The 19,756-nt window shown below is 44.0% G+C and overlaps 1 protein-coding gene across 1 annotated transcript in view; it reads left to right on the forward strand.

Annotated features, from left to right (window-relative positions):
• The window catches only part of LOC110516873 (protein eyes shut homolog), a 240,571-nt gene that overhangs the window by 40,589 nt on the left and 180,226 nt on the right, over positions 1-19,756 (forward strand). The window contains exons 8-10 of the mRNA XM_090217983.1: positions 152-264; positions 3,611-4,445; positions 4,489-4,645. Of these exons, the coding sequence (XP_090074109.1) occupies positions 152-264; positions 3,611-4,445; positions 4,489-4,645 (1,105 nt within the window). The remainder of the gene's footprint in view (positions 1-151; positions 265-3,610; positions 4,446-4,488; positions 4,646-19,756) is intronic.

Consider the following 19,756-nt stretch of genomic DNA (forward strand, 5'->3'; position numbering starts at 1 on the left):
CAAGGATCCTTGGCTTGGTTATTAGGTTCCTTCCAATATGTTGACAACATCAGTCAGTTCTACAGTATATTACTTTTCAGTGATGTGTGTCCTGGTAGCCTACCTTATTGAAAGCAACAGTCTAATAAAGTATTGTTTCTGTCGCCCTAAGGGAGCCCAACCCTTCTCCAACTACACCGGCTGCGTAGAAATAATTGAAATGAATAAGCTGCGGGGATTCTACACATCCAGTGCCGTTGCCGGCAGCAACGTAGACAACTGCAGGTAAAATAATTAGATTTTCAAAGAGTCACTGGACTTAATAATATTTGTTTCCCTCTTTTGGGGCCCATTTGTCCTCCAGTGTTCCTGTTTGAAAGAAATAAAGAACTGTTTTTTTTTCTCTTGGGATACGTGCACATGCATGCAAGTATCACGCACATACACACTCACACACTGGCACACTCACATGCTCTCACACACACACTCAAACACTGGCACACTCACATGCTCTCACACACACAGGCACACAAGCGCATACAGACATCAATCTCAAAGCATGTTTACATGCAAGGTGTGGGTGGGGGCACAGCCTCATATAAAATGCTTTAACGTTATAGTGTGGTAAATCCCTTCATCAGTTCACCAACAGTAGATACAGTCTGTAGTGGCGATTCCCTATGATCTTCCACTGGCAGAGGAGAGAGCTGTCCATAACATGTCCACAAACATCAGCTTTCTAAACTTTTTTAAACTCTTTTTGGGGTGAATTTCTCATTTATTGGCATATAAAATATAAATTGCTCCAAAACACATATTCCTATATAAAAGGTGCAGAGAGATGCATTCTATAAGCTGTGATACGGTAACAACTGCATGTGCTCTCCTCACCTGTGATAACCCTTCCTGGTCACCTGTGCTACCTATATATACACACACGTGACCAGTGACCTATGACCCCAAAATATAGTGCCCTCTAGTGCACAAAACAAGTAAAAATAACCCTTGACAGACAACTCATACACAACACATAAACAAGCCAAAACAGCTCCTACACAGTCAATATAAGATGTGACCATTGTCTGAACACCACAGCCATGGACTGGAACACGATGGTGTAGCACAATGGTGTTCCATTGGTTGAAGGCTTGTTCTTAGTGTTCTTAATTGGAACGTTCTTGATTGGATGGGCTGCTGCACTCACTGTGACACACACACACACACAAAGAGATGCTCTGCTTTTTTGACACCACACTCCACAAAGCAAGTCCTGCAGGCTCTAGTTTGATCTTATCTTGATTATTATCCAGTGATGTGGTCAAGTGCTGCAAGGAAAGACCTAGTTAAGCTGCAGCTGGCCGAGAACAGAGCAGCACGTCTTGCTCTTCAGTTTAATCAGAGGGCTGATATAAATACTATGCCAGTCTGTCTTGGCTGAGAGTTGAGGAGAGACTGACTACATTGCTTCTTTTGTTAATAAGAAACATTAATGTGTTGTAAATTCCTAATTGTTTGCATAGTCAACTTACACACAGCTCTGACACACACACTTATCCCACCAGACATGCCACCAGGGGTCTTTTCACAGTCCCCAGGTCCAGAACAAATTCAAGAAAACGTACAGTATTCTACAGAGCCATTACAGAGTGCATGGAACTCCCTTCCATCTTATATAGTGAACAGCCAAACCTTGTTTCAACGCCTCTCCCCCATGTGACCTACTTGTTGTGTGTATGTACTGACATGTATGTGGAACTAATAGATGCACACACACACGTTGTAAAGTCTTTTGTCTGTAATGTATTTTCCGTGATGCTTCGGGCATCTGATTCAGAGGGGTTGGGTTAAATGACTCCTTCACCTCTGACTCAGAGGGGTTGGGTTAAATGACTCATTCACCTCTGATTCAGAGGGGTTGGGTTAAATGACTCCTTCACCTCTGATTCAGAGGGGTTGGGTTAAATGACTCCTTCACCTCTGATTCAGAGGGGTTGGGTTAAATGACTCCTTCACCTCTGATTCAGAGGGGTTGGGTTAAATGACTCCTTCACCTCTGATTCAGAGGGGTTGGGTTAAATGACTCCTTCACCTCTGATTCAGAGGGGTTGGGTTAAATGACTCCTGCACCTCTCTGATTCAGAGGGGTTGGGTTAAATGACTCATTCACCTCTGATTCAGAGGGGTTGGGTTAAATGACTCCTGCACCTCTCTGATTCAGACGGGTTGGGTTAAATGACTCCTGCACCTCTCTGACTCAGAGGGGTTGGGTTAAATGACTCCTGCACCTCTGATTCAGAGGGGTTGGGTTAAATTACTCCTTCACCTCTCTGATTCAGAGGGGTTGGGTTAAATGACTCCTTCACCTCTCTGATTCAGAGGGGTTGGGTTAAATGACTCCTGCACCACTCTGATTCAGAGGGGTTGGGTTAAATGACTCCTGCACCTCTGATTCAGAGGGGTTGGGTTAAATTACTCCTTCACCTCTCTGATTCAGAGGGGTTGGGTTAAATTACTCCTTCACCTCTCTGATTCAGAGGGGTTGGGTTAAATGACTCCTGCACCTCTCTGATTCAGAGGGGTTGGGTTAAATTACTCCTTCACCTCTCTGATTCAGAGGGGTTGGGTTAAATGACTCCTGCACCTCTCTGATTCAGAGGGGTTGGGTTAAATGCGAAGACACATTTCAGTTGGATGCATTCAGTTGAACAACTGACTAGGTATCCCCCTTTGCCTTTGCCTTACCTAATGGGGATCTAAAATCAACACACTGTGTAAAAAACCCTTGCTGATCCCTGTGTGTGGATTAAATTAGGGCTTGTCCCAAATGATACTATGTTCCCTATTTAGTGCACTAGCCTACTTTTGACCAGAGCTCATAGGGTTATGCCATTGTGCACTATATAGGGAATAGGCTGCCTTTTGCGACTCATCCTATATGTTGAGATTCCTAAATATCTGCCCATTGTGTAAGTAATGAATTGATTGTGGTTCCTGTGGGATCGCTGCAGTTAAACCATGAATGTATTATGATGCCTGTCACTAGGAGGCAGAAAACACTGACCTTCATCACATGACTAACACGTGTATCATGGAGGGCCTGTATACAGACAGTTAGGAGTTGTTTATCACAAAGCCTATTTTCAGGACAGTGGTCGTGGTTGTTTTTATTGATATCACTGCATTATGTATTTGCTGTGTTTAAATCTATATTTGGATTCAACAGAGTGCTACCGTGTGAGCCCTTACAAAACTGCTTTTCACTCTACTGGTCAATGCCAATTGATTTTCTGGTAACGTTTTACATGAAGATATGTACAGCTTTTGAGTAGTACTGTTAATACTGCCAGTGCAGCCTTAAGCTCAGTTTCCTTGGCAAGAGGCTGTGACAAGCACACAATTTCAACTGTTTATTGTAGATATATAAACTAGAAACAAATAATGAACCGTTTCTAACCTACTTATAGAGTTAGAGTCCTTTATAATGTATACTTCATGTAAAGTCTTCCTTTCTTTTGGTGAGTTATTGTATTCTATGAATACTATTCCAGGTCCCGATGGGCCCCACCAGGTACCCCAGATGCCTTCACTAGAAGTCCATATGATTGGACCACCATATCCACCACTCTGAGAGGTCAAGGTTCAGCAGGAGTCAACACATCTGTATGGACCCAGCCACCACCATCCCGACCACCACCAGTTCCTACCCGCCCCTGGCAACCGGCTCCTACCAGTCCCTGGCAACCGGCTCCCTCCAGTCCCTGGCAACTGGCTCCCTCCAGTCCCTGGCAACCAAGTTCAGTTCCTACCCGTCCCAGGCAACCAAGTCCAGTTCCTACCCGTCCCAGGCAACCAAGTCCAGTTCCTACCCGTCCCAGGCAACCAAGTCCAGTTCCTACCCGTCCCAGGCAACCAAGTCCAGTTCCTACCCGTCCCTGGCAACCAAGTCCAGTTCCTACCCGTTCCAGGCAACCAAGTCCAGTTCCTACCCGTCCCAGGCAACCAAGTCCAGTTCCTACCCGTCCCAGGCAACCAAGTCCAGTTCCTACCCGTCCCAGGCAACCAAGTCCAGTTCCTACTCGTCCCTGGAAACCAAGTCCAGTTCCTACCCGTTCCAGGCAACCAAGTCCAGTTCCTACCCGTCCCAGGCAACCAAGTCCAGTTCCTACCAGTCCCAGGCAACCAAGTCCAGTTCCTACCCGTCCCTGGCAACCAAGTCCAGTTCCTACCCGTCCCTGGCAACTAAGTCCAGTTCCTACCAGTTCTTGGCAACCAAGTCCAGTTCCTACCCATCCCAGGCAACCAACTCCTACCCGGCCACCATCAGTCTCTACCCATCCCTGGCAACCAGCTCCCACCCGTCCCTGGCAACCAGCGCCTACCCGGCCACTACTGCCAATTCCTACCCGGCCCTGGCAAACAGCCACTACCCGCCCTCGGCCACCACTGCCAGCTCTTACTCGTCCCTGGCAACCAGCTCCTACCCATTCCCCACCACCAGCCCCTACCCAGCCACCAACAGCTCCCATGCAGCCAACACCACCACCAGTCTGCCATGCTGCCGTCTGTCTTAACGGTGGGACCTGCCATGAGCTGCAGAGGCCCAGTGGAGCTCTGTCCTTCTACTGCGACTGCCCCCTACACTTCACTGGACGCTTCTGTGAGAAAGGTAGGTCTATGATTCTGTTACATACTATTTACACTAGGTAGCATACAAGTAGAATACAGCAGTGTATTGTCACTAAAAGTGTAACCACTTTGGTGGCATATGCTCCTAAATAAATAATTTTCTGTGCGACCTGGAATTTTTATTTGGGAACACCAGTGCGCCTAGAATTAAAATCACCCAGATAATAATTGTTGTAATGATTAAGCTTCGCTTTACCGCGGCCTCCGAGTGCCACAGAGTCCTCTCTCTCCCTCTGAGGCTGCATGCTTCCTGTTCTCTGACCACACACACCAAGCACCGCCTCCTGTCACTCAAGCAGGCAGTACACAGCTCCTCCATGCTGTTTATTCTCTCAGCATGCTGTCAATTTATCCACTCTACCAAAACAAGAACGATGCTGCTTTACACATTACTTCTACATGTGAATCCAGATGTTTTCTATGTTATACTATTATTTTGTGTATCTTGCTCTGTGCAAAATGCTAATTAGTTAGTTACGGTAGCTAGCGTGTGCCTAGCATAAAGCTAATCGCAAACTAGCTAAATGCCATTTAGCTAAATGCTCTAGCTGGGGCAAAGCAAACGTTAGATCTAATACAGGCTGGTACCAGTAGTGATCAGCATATTGTTTGTTCTATGGCATGTTCTGAATCAGGTAGCCTATTATTTAAAATATTTGTCAAAATATAACATCTCTATTAAAATGTGATTAGGGTCCCCTGGGAAACACTGACAAACACTTTGGTTTTTACCCTGTCATAACTCCTACCTGGCTTTTTCATGTGTTTTCATGCCAAACAACACCAACCATAGAATTACAATGATCATTATATTAAGAGGATTCAAACTGTTTGCCCCAGTGTTTTGATCTATATCGCAAGTCAAATCACAATTAGATTTGTTTGCCCATATCGCCCTAACAACCTGGTAGCTTAAATGGTACCAGTAAATGCAAACGTTTGGTGGGACAGAAAGAAAGAACAACTGATATTTTCTTCCTGAAAGGAACATGTATTTTTTTCTTCATGAGATGTGCTTAAAAATGAATTAGGATTCACATAGGCCCAATGTAGACTATGTCTCAATCAATTAAAAATTATGTGGTGCTCCTACATTTTTAAGATAGGAGAACCAGTCCTACAAATTAAAAATTACGTGTTGCTCCTAACTTTTTGAAGATAGGAGAACCAGTGCTACCAATGAAACGTGATAATTCCGAGCCCTTTGTATTGGGCATGCGTTCTATGTGGTATGCTACTGTACTAGTATGGACATTTATCTGGGTTCCTCTGTGAGAAAGGTAGGCTTCTAATACCCTTTTCACACTATCATGCCACTCAAACCGTAGGCATTCTGTGTTTACTCTAATATCTTCCTTTCACATTGTCCATTCCTGCACGTTTCCAACAACTAAGGTGGTGGATCCGTAACCAAACCAGCACAGTACAGCTTGGCTCGGTTAGGCTCAGCTCATTCATGTGAAGAGGATATACTGTAACTCTCCCAGACCTCCACACTGTCTCAGTAGTTCCCTCTGTAGCCTACAGCCCCTCTTGGGATCACTTCCTCTTTTCAACCAAAGGCCTCAGAGGAATAAAGATTTAATACAAATTGGGAATTAGGATTAAAAATAGTAATCCACACTGAGTGACTGACACCATGACTGTCCCAAATGGAACACTATTCCCTACATTGTGGGCCCTGGTCAAGAGTAGTACACTTCATATGGAATAGGGTTCAATTTGGGACGTAGCCCCACAACACCAGTTGAGTGAGTGAGAGAAACAGAGAGAGAGAGACAAACACAGACAGACAGACAGGTTTGGTATTATAAAGAATGTCAATTATTCATAGTGCGTCTAATGAAAGGATCCATACGAGCAGCTTGGCGTTGATCATCCCAAAGCTCGCCCATGATCACCTTTAACCCTCGCTGCAAATAACAGGATGACCTTGCTACTCACATCGCAGATGCCAGATTCTGTGTCTAACCCCCTCCATCACCCCACACCACCCTATTGCCACTCTGAACTCTTTGGATTCTATGTCTGACCCCTCCACCCCCACCTAATACCACCCTGCTACTCTGAACTCTTTGGATTCTATCGAATTCCTCCATCCCCCCACACCACCCTTCTACCACCCTGCTACTCTAAACTCTTTAGATTCTATTGAATTCCTCCATCCCCCCACACCACCCTACTACCACCCTGCTACTCTGAACTCTTTAGATTCTATTGAATTCCTCCATCCCCCCACACCACCCTACTACCACCCTGCTACTCTGAACTCTTTGGATTCTGTGTCTAACCCCCTCCATCCCCACCTACTACCACCCTGCCACTCTGAACTCTTTGGATTCTATGTCTGACCCCCTCACCTCCCACCTACTACCACCCTGCCACTCTGAACTCTTTGGATTCTGTGTCTAACCCCCTCCATTCCCACCTACTACCACCCTGCCACTCTGAACTCTTTGGATTCTATGTCTGACCCCCTCACCTCCCACCTACTACCACCCTGCTACTCTGAACTCTTTGGATTCTGTGTCTAACCCCCTCCATCCCCAACTCCCACCTACTACCACCCTGCCAATCTGCACTCTTTGGATTCTGTGTCTGACCCCCTCCATCCCCACCTCCCACCTACTACCACCCTGCTACTCTGAACTCTTTGGATTCTGTGTCTGACCCCTCAACACACCACCACTACCACCTTGCTACTGCAAACCTTTATCATTTGACAGCAATAGAGAAATTGATACCCTGGAGATATGAGAGAGGGTGGAGGGGAAGGGCAGAGTTTCCCCCTCTCAGCTAGAGAGAGAGAAATCAGAACTCTAATGATACCTGACATCTCCCTGGCTGTAGGTGCTATCTAGAACCAAAAATGGTTATTCGGTTGTTCCCATAGGAGAACCCTTTGACGAACCCATTTTGGTTCCAGGTTGAACCCTTTGGGTTCCATGTAGAACCCTTTCCACAGAGGGTTTTACATGGAACCCAAAAGAGTACTATCTGGAACCAAAAAGTGTTAGCTTATGGGCTACAGCCACAGAACCCTTTTGGAAGCCTTTTTTGTAAGAGTGAACAGGTCTCTCTGATCTTCCCTGGCTAGCACACATACTGGCTACTGACTAGAGCTGTCTACTGTCTTACTACACATACTGGCTACTGACTAGAGCTGTCTACTGTCTTACTACACATACTGGCTACTGACTAGAGCTGTCTACTGGCTTACTACACATACTGACTAGAGCTGTCTACTGTCTTACTACACATACTGGCTACTGACTAGAGCTGTCTACTGTCTTACTACACATACTGGCTACTGACTAGAGCTGTCTACTGTCTTACTACACATACTGGCTACTGACTAGAGCTGTCTACTGTCTTACTACACATACTGGTAACTGACTAGAGCTGTCTACTGTCTTACTACACATACTGGCTACTGACTAGAGCTGTCTACTGTCTTACTACACATACTGGTTACTGACTAGAGCTGTCTACTGTCTTACTACACATACTGGCTACTGACTAGAGCCACTGTCCTATGAGCAGGGTTGGGTCAATACCATTTACATTTCAGTCAATTCAAAAAGTTCCCTGACATTCCAGTTCTCTTTAATGCTTTTCCATGAGGAAAAATTGGAATTGGAATTTGGTTTACTTTCTGTATTGACTCGAATTGAAATGGAATTGACCCCAATGCTGCATCCGAGGCATATAAACATGCTAGGGTATGGAGTAGGGTTAGTACTATAGAAATGTAATTACTAGAGCAGTACGCCACATTCAAGTCAACATGTACACATGCTAGGGTACTGAGTAGAGTTAGTACTATAGAAATGTAATTACTAGAACAGTACGCCACATTCAAGTCAACATGTACACATGCTAGGGTATTGAGTAGGGTTAGTACTATAGAAATGTAATTACTAGAACGGTACGCCACATTCAAGTCAACATGTGCACATGCTAGGGTATTGAGTAGGGTTAGTACTATAGAAATGTAATTACTAGAACGGTACGCCACATTCAAGTCAACATGTACACATGCTAGGGTACTGAGTAGGGTTAGTACTATAGAAATGTAATTACTAGAACGGTACGTCACATTCAAGTCAACATGTACACATGCTAGGGTACTGAGTAGGGTTAGTACTATAGAAATGTAATTACTAGAACGGTACGTCACATTCAAGTCAACATGTGCACATGCTAGGGTATTGAGTAGGGTTAGTACTATAGAAATGTAATTACTAGAACGGTACGCCACATTCAAGTCAACATGTACACATGCTAGGGTATTGAGTAGGGTTAGTACTATAGAAATATAATTACTAGAACGGTACGCCACATTCAAGTCAACATTTCTGTCACTTGTGGACCGGCAGCCGTATTGACTATACCCATGAGGGGGCTTATGGGTAATCCCAAGGTAATAGAGTGACGCCGAGACTCTGATTTTTCACTTTCAAATGTCTTTCAAACAAACACAAATGATTGCACTGTTAAACAAACCATACAACTCTATGCACAAGACCCACTTTTAACAATTTCCTCTGAAAATCTACTTGAAGAACAGTGCAGATGAAAAGTTTGGTAACAGAATGACGGTTTGTGCTGTTGGTGCCCTCATTCTATTACCAAACTTTGCATATGCGCTTGGTTACCGTGGAATTGCCCTTATCCATTCTAGTAATAATTATATTTCTATGGCTTCTGAGGCTCACAGCCCACTGACCCTGTGGTTAGTAGGTATTAAACACATGCTGGGGTTGACTGGGGCTCCCACTGACCCTGTGGTTAGTAGGTATTAAACACATGCTGGGGTTGACTGGGGCTCCCACTGACCCTGTGGTTAGTAGGTATAAAACACATGCTGGGGTTGACTGGGGTTCCCACTGACCCTGTGGTTAGTAGGTATTAAACACATGCTGGGGTTGACTGGGGCTCCCACTGACCCTGTGGTTAGTAGGTATACAACACATGCTGGGGTTGACTGGGGCTCCCACTGACCCTGTGGTTAGTAGGTATAAAACACATGCTGGGGTTGACTGGGACTCCCACTGACCCTGTGGTTAGTAGGTATTAAACACATGCTGGGGTTGACTGGGACTCCCACTGACCCTGTGGACTAAATACTGATCACAACTAAATACTGATCACACCTAAAAACCTATCTCGACTAAATACTGATCTCGACTAAATACTGATCTCGACTAAATACTGATCTCGATTAAATACTGATCACACCTGAATACTGATCTCGACTAAATACTGATCTCGACTAAATACTGATCACAACTAAATACTGATCACGACTAAATACATTTTGAATCAGTTAAACATGTGCTACATTAGAGATACATCGTTAAATATGTCTAATATAATGTTATAATCTGTATCATAAGATATTGTAAATGTAATAACGTGTTATACCTGTTGGCAAAGTGTTGCCACAATGTGTTGTTAAATGGCCAGGGATCACTTGAAAAAGAGATGTTCATCTCAATGTTTCTCTGTGTGTTGTTAGATGGCCAGGGATCACTTGAAAAAGAGATGCTAATCTCAATGTGTATTTGTGTCTCTGTGTGTTAGATGGCCAGGGATCACTTGAAAAAGTGATGTTAATCTCAATGTGTCTTTGTGTCTCTGTGTGTTAGATGGCCAGGGATCACTTGAAAAAGTGATGTTAATCTCAATGTGTCTTTGTGTCTCTGTGTGTTAGATGGCCAGGGATCACTTGAAAAAGAGATGTTAATCTCAATGTGTCTCTGTGTGTTAGATGGCCAGGGATCACTTGAAAAAGAGATGTTCATCTCAATGTGTCTCTGTGTGTTAGATGGCCAGGGATCACTTGAAAAAGAGATGTTCATCTCAATGTGTCTCTGTGTGTTGTTAGATGGCCAGGGATCACTTGAAAAAGAGATGTTAATCTCAATGTTTCTCTGTGTGTTGTTAGATGGCCAGGGATCACTTGAAAAAGAGATGTTAATCTCAATGTGTCTCTGTGTGTAAAATGGCCAGGGATCACTTGAAAAAGGGATGTTAATCTCAATGTGTCTCTGTGTGTAAGATGGCCAGGGATCACTTGAAAAAGAGATGTTAATCTCAATGTTTCTCTGTGTGTTGTTAGATGGCCAGGGATCACTTGAAAAAGAGATGTTAATCTCAATGTGTCTCTGTGTGTTAGATGGCCAGGGATCACTTGAAAAAGGGATGTTAATCTCAATGTGTCTCTGTGTGTTGTTAGATGGCCAGGGATCACTTGAAAAAGAGATGTTAATCTCAATGTGTCTCTGTGTGTAAGATGGCCAGGGATCACTTGAAAAAGAGATGTTAATCTCAATGTGTCTCTGTGTGTTAGATGGCCAGGGATCACTTGAAAAAGAGATGTTCATCTCAATGTGTCTCTGTGTGTAAGATGGCCAGGGATCACTTGAAAAAGAGATGTTCATCTCAATGTGTCTCTGTGTGTTGTTAGATGGCCAGGGATCACTTGAAAAAGAGATGTTAATCTCAATGTGTCTCTGTGTGTTGTTAGATGGCCAGGGATCACTTGAAAAAGAGATGTTCATCTCAATGTGTCTTTTCTGGTTAAATAAAGGACAAATAAAAGATATGCTTTACTGCAAGACCGTTGTATCCAGATTAAGGACTGTGATATTCCTGATCTTCATCCTGATGTTATCCTCTATTGTGCTAATAGCCTTTTCATTGTATTCCTATCTTCTACATCAGCTGATTGAACACGTTGTCCTACTGGTGTCAATAAGTCAATGTTCAGCTGCTGAGCTAATTTGCTGAGTCATAAGTTAATGTACCTCTATCGATGCGAGATCAGACATTTTGGCGCATATGGGCTGTGTCTGAAATAGCACCCTATGCACTCTATACAGTGCACTACTTTTGACCAGGGCGCATAGGGCTCTGGTCAGAAATAGCGCACTATATAGGGAATAGGGTGCCATTTCAGACACAGTCATGCACTGAGTTGAATTCATTAATCATCCTAGATATTTATTTTTCTCATTCCTTTGGTACCAAATAAAACTGAGTATCATTGCACTTTGAGCAAGAGTATTTGGAATTAATTATTGTTCTCTCAAGACCACACCAGTTTATCATTTTATGAATATAAATTATTCTAAATATCTAACCACATCTTTTCAAAAACAGAGATTTCATTCATTTTTTATTTTTGTTCCTATTTTTGTATTAAAATTGAAAACATGAATTTTATACATGAGTGAAGCCGAGTGAAGTTGTCGTGTTCTTTTTGCAACTTTATAGAATGGATGTCACACCCTGGTCAAAGTATTTTGTGTTTATCTTTATTTATTTGGTCAGGCCAGGGTGTGGCATGGGTTTTTGTATGTGGTGTGTATGTATGGGGATTGTAGCTAGTGGGGTGTTCTAGCTAAGTCTATGGCTGTCTGAAGTGGTTCTCAATCAGAGGCAGGTGTTTATCGTTGTCTCTGATTGGGAACCATATTTAGGCAGCCATATTCTTTGAGTTTGTCGTGGGTGATTGTCCTTAGTGTCCTGATGTCATTGTTCTGTGTTAGGTTACACAAGTATAGGCTGTTTCGGTTTTTCGTTAAGTTTATTGTTTTGATAGTGTTTGTGTTTAGTGTGTTACTTCATTAAACATGGATTGCAATAGACACGCCGCATTTTGGTCCGACTCTCCTTCTCACCAAGAAAACCGTTACAGAATCACCCACCACCCACCACCACCCAATCACCCACCACAGCAGCGAAAGGAGGAGATATATAGTAAGGATTTCTGGACATGGGAGGAAATCCTCGACGGGAGAGGACCCTGGGCTAAACCAGGGGAGTGTAGCTGCACCAAGGTGCAGCAGGAGAAGGAACAGAGGCAGCAGCAGCAGGAGCAGCTGCAGTGGGAGAGGCTGCACCACCTGGAGAAATGGACATGGGAGGAAGAACTGGACGGTAAAGGACCCTGGGCTCAGCCTGGAGAATATCGCCGCCCCAAGGAAGAACTGGAGGCGGCGAAAGCTGAGAGGCGCAGATATGAGGAGGCAGCACGACGTAGCGGATGGAAGCCTGAGAGGCAGCCCCAAAAATTTCTTGGGGGGGGGCTAACAGGGAGTATGGCTACGCCAGGTAGGAGACCTGGGCAGACTCCCTGTGCTTACCGGGGGTCTAGAGAGACCGGACAGGCACCGTGTTATGCAGTGGTGCGCACGGTGTCTCCAGTGCGGGTGCATAGCCCGGTGCGGTATATTCCAGCTCCGCGTGTCTGCCGGGCTATATTGAGCGTCGAGCCTAATGCCATGAAGCCGGCTCTACGCAGCTGGTCCCCAGTGCGTCTCCTTGGGCCGGTTTACATGGCACCAGCCTTGCGCTCGGTGTCTCCGGTTCGCCTGCATAGTCCAGTGCGGGCTATTCCACCTCGCCGCACTGGCAGGGCGACCGTGAGCATTCAACCAGGTAAGGTTGGGCAGGCTCGGTGCTCAAGAGCTCCAGTGCGCCTGCACGGTCCGGTTTTTCCAGTACCACCTCCACACCCCAGTCCTCCGGTAGCAGCTCCCCGCACCAGGCTTCCTGTGCGTGTCCTCGGCCCAGTACCACCAGTGCCAGCACCACGCATCAGGCCTACAGTGCGCCTCGCCTGTCCAGCGCTGTCGGAGCCCTCCTCCTCTCCAGCGCTGTCGGAGTCTTCCGCCTGTTTAGCGCTGTTAGAGCCTTCCTTCTCTACAGCGCTGCCGGAGTCTCCCGCCTGTTCAGAACTGCCAGTTAGCATAGAGCTGCCAGTTAGCATAGAGCTGCCAGTTAGCATAGAGCTGCCAGTCTGCAAGGAGCTGCCAGTCTGCAAGGAGCTGCCAGTCTGCAAGGAGCTGCCAGTCTGCAAGGAGCTGCCAGTCTGCATAGAGCTGCCAGTCTGCAAGGAGCTGCCAGTCTGCAAGGAGCCGCCAGAGCTGCCTGTCTGCAGGATGCCGCCAAAGCTGCCAGTCTGCAAGGAGCCGCCAGAGCTGCCAGTCTGCAAGGAGCCGCCAGAGCTGCCAGTTAGCATGGAGCAGCCAGGGCCGCCAGTCAGCATGGAGCAGCCAGGGCCGCCAGTCAGCATGGAGCAGCCAGGGCCGCCAGTCAGCATGGAGCAGCCAGGGCCGCCAGTCAGCATGGAGCAGCCAGTCAGCATAGAGCAGCCAGTCAGCATGGAGCAGCCAGAGCTGCCAGTCAGCATGGAGCAGCCAGTCAGCATGGAGCAGCCAGAGCTGCCAGTCGACCAGACTCTCCCAGATCTGCCAGTCGACCAGACTCTCCCAGATCTGCCAGTCAACCAGACTCTTCCAGATCTGCCAGTCGACCAGACTCTTCCAGATCTGCCAGTCGACCAGACTCTTCCAGATCTGCCAGTCGACCAGACTCTTCCAGATCTGCCAGTCGACCAGACTCTTCCAGATCTGCCAGTCGACCAGACTCTTCCAGATCTGCCAGTCGACCAGACTCTTCCAGATCTGCCAGTCGACCAGACTCTTCCAGATCTGCCAGTCGACCAGACTCTTCCAGATCTGCCAGTCGACCAGACTCTTCCAGATCTGCCAGTCGACCAGACTCTTCCAGATCTGCCAGTCGACCAGACTCTTCCAGATCTGCCAGTCGACCAGACTCTTCCAGATCTGCCAGTCGACCAGACTCTTCCAGATCTGCCAGTCAGCCAGGATCTGCCAGTCAGCCAGGATCTGCCGAAACCACCAGCCAGCCTGGATCTGGTAGATTCATCAACCTGCCTGAGCTTCCTCTCACTCCTGAGCTTCCTCTCACTCCTGAGCTTCCCCTCAGTCCCGAGCTGCCTCAGTCCCGAGCTGCCCCTCAGTCCCGATCTGCTCCTCAGTCCAGTGGGGTTCTGGGTGAGGACTACTAGGCCATGGTCGGCGGCGAGGGTGGACTATCCAGGGACGCGAGGAGAAGGGACTAAGACATTGATTGAGTGGGGTCCACGTCCCGCGCCGGAGCCGCCACCATGGACAGACGCCCACCCGGACCCTCCCTATTGTTTTGAGGTGCGTTCGGGAGTCCGCACCTTAGGGGGGGGGTTCTGTCACACCCTGGTCAAAGTATTTTGTGTTTATCTTTATTTATTTGGTCAGGCCAGGCTGTGGCATGGGTTTTTGTATGTGGTGTGTATGTATGGGGATTGTAGCTAGTGGGGTGTTCTAGCTAAGTCTATGGCTGTCTGAAGTGGTTCTAAATCAGAGGCAGGTGTTTATCGTTGTCTCTGATTGGGAACCATATTTAGGCAGCCATATTCTTTGAGTTTGTCGTGGGTGATTGTCCTTAGTGTCCTGATGTCATTGTTCTGTGTTAGGTTACACAAGTATAGGCTGTTTCGGTTTTTCGTTAAGTTTATTGTTTTGATAGTGTTTGTGTTTAGTGTGTTACTTCATTAAACATGGATTGCAATAGACACGCCGCATTTTGGTCCGACTCTCCTTCTCACCAAGAAAACCGTTACAATGGATGTAAAACCAATTATTAATGGATGTTAGATGGTAAAGGATGTTAGATGGTAATGGATGTTAGATGGTAATGGATGTTAGATGGTAATGGATGTTAGATGGTAAAGGATATTAGATGGTAAAGGATATTAGATGGTAAAGGATATTAGATGGTAAAGGATATTAGATGGTAATGGATGTTAGATGGTAATGGATGTTAGATGGTAATGGATGTTATATAGTAATGGATGTTATATAGCAAAGGATGTTATATAGTAAAGGAATGGATGTAAAACCAATTATTAATGGATGTTAGATGGTAATGGATGTTAGATGGTAATGGATGGTATATAGTAATGATGTTAGATGGTAATGGATGTTAGATGGTAATGGATGTTAGATGGTAAAGGATATTAGATGGTAATGGATGTTAGATGGTAATGGATGTTAGATGGTAATGGATGTTATATAGTAATGGATGTTATATAGCAAAGGATGTTATATAGTAAAGGAATGGATGTAAAACCAATTATTAATGGATGTTAGATGGTAATGGATATTAGATGGTAATGGATGTTATATAGTAATGGATGGTATATAGTAAAGGAATGGATGTTAGATGGTAATGGATGTTATATAGTAATGGATGTTATATAGTAAAGGAATGGGTGTTAGATGGTAATGGATGTTATATAGTAATGTATTTTATATAGTAAAGGAATGGATGTTAGATGGTAATGGATGGTAGATGGTAATGGATGTTATATAGTAATGGATATTATATGGTAATGGATGTTAGATGGTAATGGATGTTATATAGTAATGGATGTTATATAGTAAAGGAATGGATGTTAGATGGTAATGGATGTTATATAGTAAAGGATGTTATATAGTAAAGGATGTTAGATGGGAATGGATGTTAGATGGTAATGGATGTTATATAGTAAAGGATGTTATATAGTAAAGGAATGGATGTTAGATGGTAATGGATGTTATATAGTAATGGATGTTATATAGTAAAGGAATGGATGTTAGATGGTAATGGATGTTAGATGGTAATGGATGTTATATAGTAAAGGATGTTATATAGTAAAGGAATGGATGTTAGATGGTAATGGATGTTAGATGGTAATGGATGTTAGATGGTAATGGATGTTATATAGTAAAGGATGTTAGATGGGAATGGATGTTATATGGTAATGGATGTTAGATGGTAATGGATGTTATATAGTAATGGATGTTATATAGTAAAGGAATGGGTGTTAGATGGTAATGGATGTTATATAGTAATGTATTTTATATAGTAAAGGAATGGATGTTAGATGGTAATGGATGGTAGATGGTAATGGATGTTATATAGTAATGGATATTATATGGTAATGGATGTTAGATGGTAATGGATGTTATATAGTAATGGATGTTATATAGTAAAGGATGTTAGATGGGAATGGATGTTATATGGTAATGGATGTTAGATGGTAATGGATGTTATATAGTAAAGGATTTTAGATGGTAAAGGATGTTATATGGTAAAGGATGTTAGATGGTAATGGATGTTAGATGGTAATGGATGTTAGATGGGAATGGATGTTATATAGTAAAGGATTTTAGATGGTAAAGGATGTTAGATGGTAATGGAAGTTAGATGGTAATGGATGTTATATAGTAAAGGATGTTAGATGGTAATGGATGTTAGATGGTAATGGATGTTATATGGTAAAGAATGTTATATAGTAAAGGAATGGATGTTAGATGGTAATGGATGGTAGATGGTAATGGATGTTAGATGGTAAAGAATGTTATATAGTAAAGGAATGGATGTTAGATGGTAATGGATGGTAGATGGTAATGGATGTAATATAGTAATGGATGTTATATAGTAAAGGAATGGATGTTAGATGGTAATGGATGGTAGATGGTAATGGATGTTATATAGTAATGGATGTTATATAGTAAAGGAATTGATGTTAGATGGTAATGGATGGTAGATGGTAATGGATGTTATATAGTAATGGATGTTATATAGTAAAGGAATGGATGTTAGATGGTAATGGATGTTATATAGTAAAGGAATGGATGTTAGATGGTAATGGATGTTAGATGGTAATGGATGTTAGATGGTAATGGATGTTGGATGGTAGATGGTAATGGATGTTATATAGTAATGGATGTTATATAGTAAAGGAATTGATGTTAGATGGTAATGGATGTTAGATGGTAATGGATGGTAGATGGTAATGGATGTTATATATTAATGGATGTTATATAGTAAAGGAATGGATGTTAGATGTAATGGATGTTAGATGGTAATGGATGTTAGATGGTAAAGAATGTTATATAGTAAAGGAATGGATGTTAGATGGTAATGGATGTTATATAGTAATGGATGTTAGATGGTAATGGATGTTAGATGGTAATGGATGTTATATAGTACAGCAATGGATGTTAGATTAAAGGTATAAATAATAAAAAAAGAGTGCCTGAAAGGTCAGAATGTTCATTTTGCAGAGATCAATAACTGTCTTCAGGTGACAAACTGATTAGGTTTCTGTGTTATCAGGGAGACATATGAGGTGCAGGTTATCTGCTAGAGTGCAGGGCCCATATTCATAAAGCATCTCTGAGTAGGAGTGCTGATCTAGGATCAGTTCTGCCTTTTAGATAATAATAAGTAAGATTACATGGACAGGGGGGACCTGATCCTAGATCAGCACTCCTTCTCTGAAACACTTTATGAATACGGGCGACAGTAATTGACTGGGTGACTTCTATCTCACACTCATCAGACTCACACACACACACACACACACACACACACACACACACACACACACACACACACACACACACACACACACAAGGTGACAGTAGTTATGTGGGATGTGGCTGTTCAAACCAGTCATATGAGTCAGTTGTAGGAGCAGACAGTCAGAACCGTGCACTAGGCCTATCTATCAGTATAGGCAGGTCAGCTACCAGACAGACAGTCAGAACCATGCACTAGGCCTATATATCAGTATAGGCAGGTCAGCTACCAGACAGACAGTCAGAACCATGCACTAGGCCTATCTATCAGTATAGGCAGGTCAGACACCAGACAGACAGTCAGAACCATGCACTGGGCCTATCTATCAGTATAGGCAGGTCAGACACCAGACAGACAGTCAGAACTGTGCACTAGGCCTATCTATCAGTATAGGCAGGTCAGCCACCAGGCAGACAGTCAGAACCATGCACTAGGCCTATCTATCAGTATAGGCCGGTCAGACACCAGACAGACAGTCAGAACCATGCACTGGGCCTATCTATCAGTATAGGCAGGTCAGACACCAGACAGACAGTCAGAACCATGCACTAGGCCTATCTATCAGTATAGGCAGGTCAGACACCAGACAGACAGTCAGAACCATGCACTGGGCCTATCTATCAGTATAGGCAGGTCAGACACCAGACAGACAGTCAGAACTGTGCACTAGGCCTATATATCAGTATAGGCAGGTCAGCCACCAGGCAAACAATCAGAACCGTGCACTAGGCCTATCTATCAGTATAGGTCATCCACCAGACATCCTATCTATCGGCAATCAAAAACGGTATCTCACAATGCAATTCTGTATCTTGAAATTTCTTGGCTTGCAATGTCTCGCGACTTCGGGTAAAGCAGGGCCTATCATCAATGAATAGGCTAGGACATTCTACAAGCAACCGACCGAAGACTGAACACACACTCGCTTCATTAGTGTAGACAGGGAGTAAAAGGCATAGTTAGAGGTTTTACTCTCGTCAAATGATGTCCAAAATCAGCCTTTAAGACCTAAGCTTGTCTGCCTTCCCACCTCTGGGACAACGACTCCCATTGTTAGGGCGAAGACCAGGGGTGTATAGTACTTAAGTAAAAATACTTTAAAGTACTACTTATGTCATTTTTGGGGGGTATCTGTACTTTACTATTTCCATTTTTTTTTACTTTTACTTCACTACATTCCTAAAGAAAATAATGTACTTTTTTACTCCATATATTTTCCATGTCACCCAAAAGTACTCGTTACATTTTTTATGCTTAGCAGGACATGTCAAATTCATGCACTTATCAAGAGAACAGCCGTGGTCATCCCTACTGCCTCTGATCTGGTGGACTCACTAAACACAAATGCTTTGTCTGTGAATGATGTCTGAGTGTTGGAGTGTGCCCCTGGCTATCCGTAAATACATTTAAAATAAAATGAAAATGGTGTCTGGTTTGCTTAATTGTTTGAAATGATTTATACTTTTACTTTTGATACTTAAATATATTTCAGCAATTACAAAGTATATTTAAAAAACTAATAGTTTTAGACTTTTACTCAAGTAGTATTTTACTGGGTGACTTTCACTTTTACTTTAGTCATGTTCTATTAAGATATCTTTACCTTTAAGCAAGTATGACAATTGGCTACTTTTTCCACCACTGGTGCATCTTTTCATTATATACAAATCTTTGTCGAAGAGCATGAGCAGGAGAGCCAGCACGAGGAAGAGAGAAGAGGGGGCAGGCATGCCAGCACGAGGGAGAGAGAAGAGGTGCAGGCAGGCAGGCCAGCACGAGGGAGAGAGAAGAGGGGGCAGGCATGCCAGCACGAGGGAGAGAGAAGAGG

The sequence above is a fragment of the Oncorhynchus mykiss genome, chromosome 23 (genome assembly GCF_057628025.1).
Source record: "Oncorhynchus mykiss isolate SJ-2025 chromosome 23, ASM5762802v1, whole genome shotgun sequence".
Classification (NCBI taxonomy): Eukaryota; Metazoa; Chordata; class Actinopteri; order Salmoniformes; family Salmonidae; genus Oncorhynchus; species Oncorhynchus mykiss.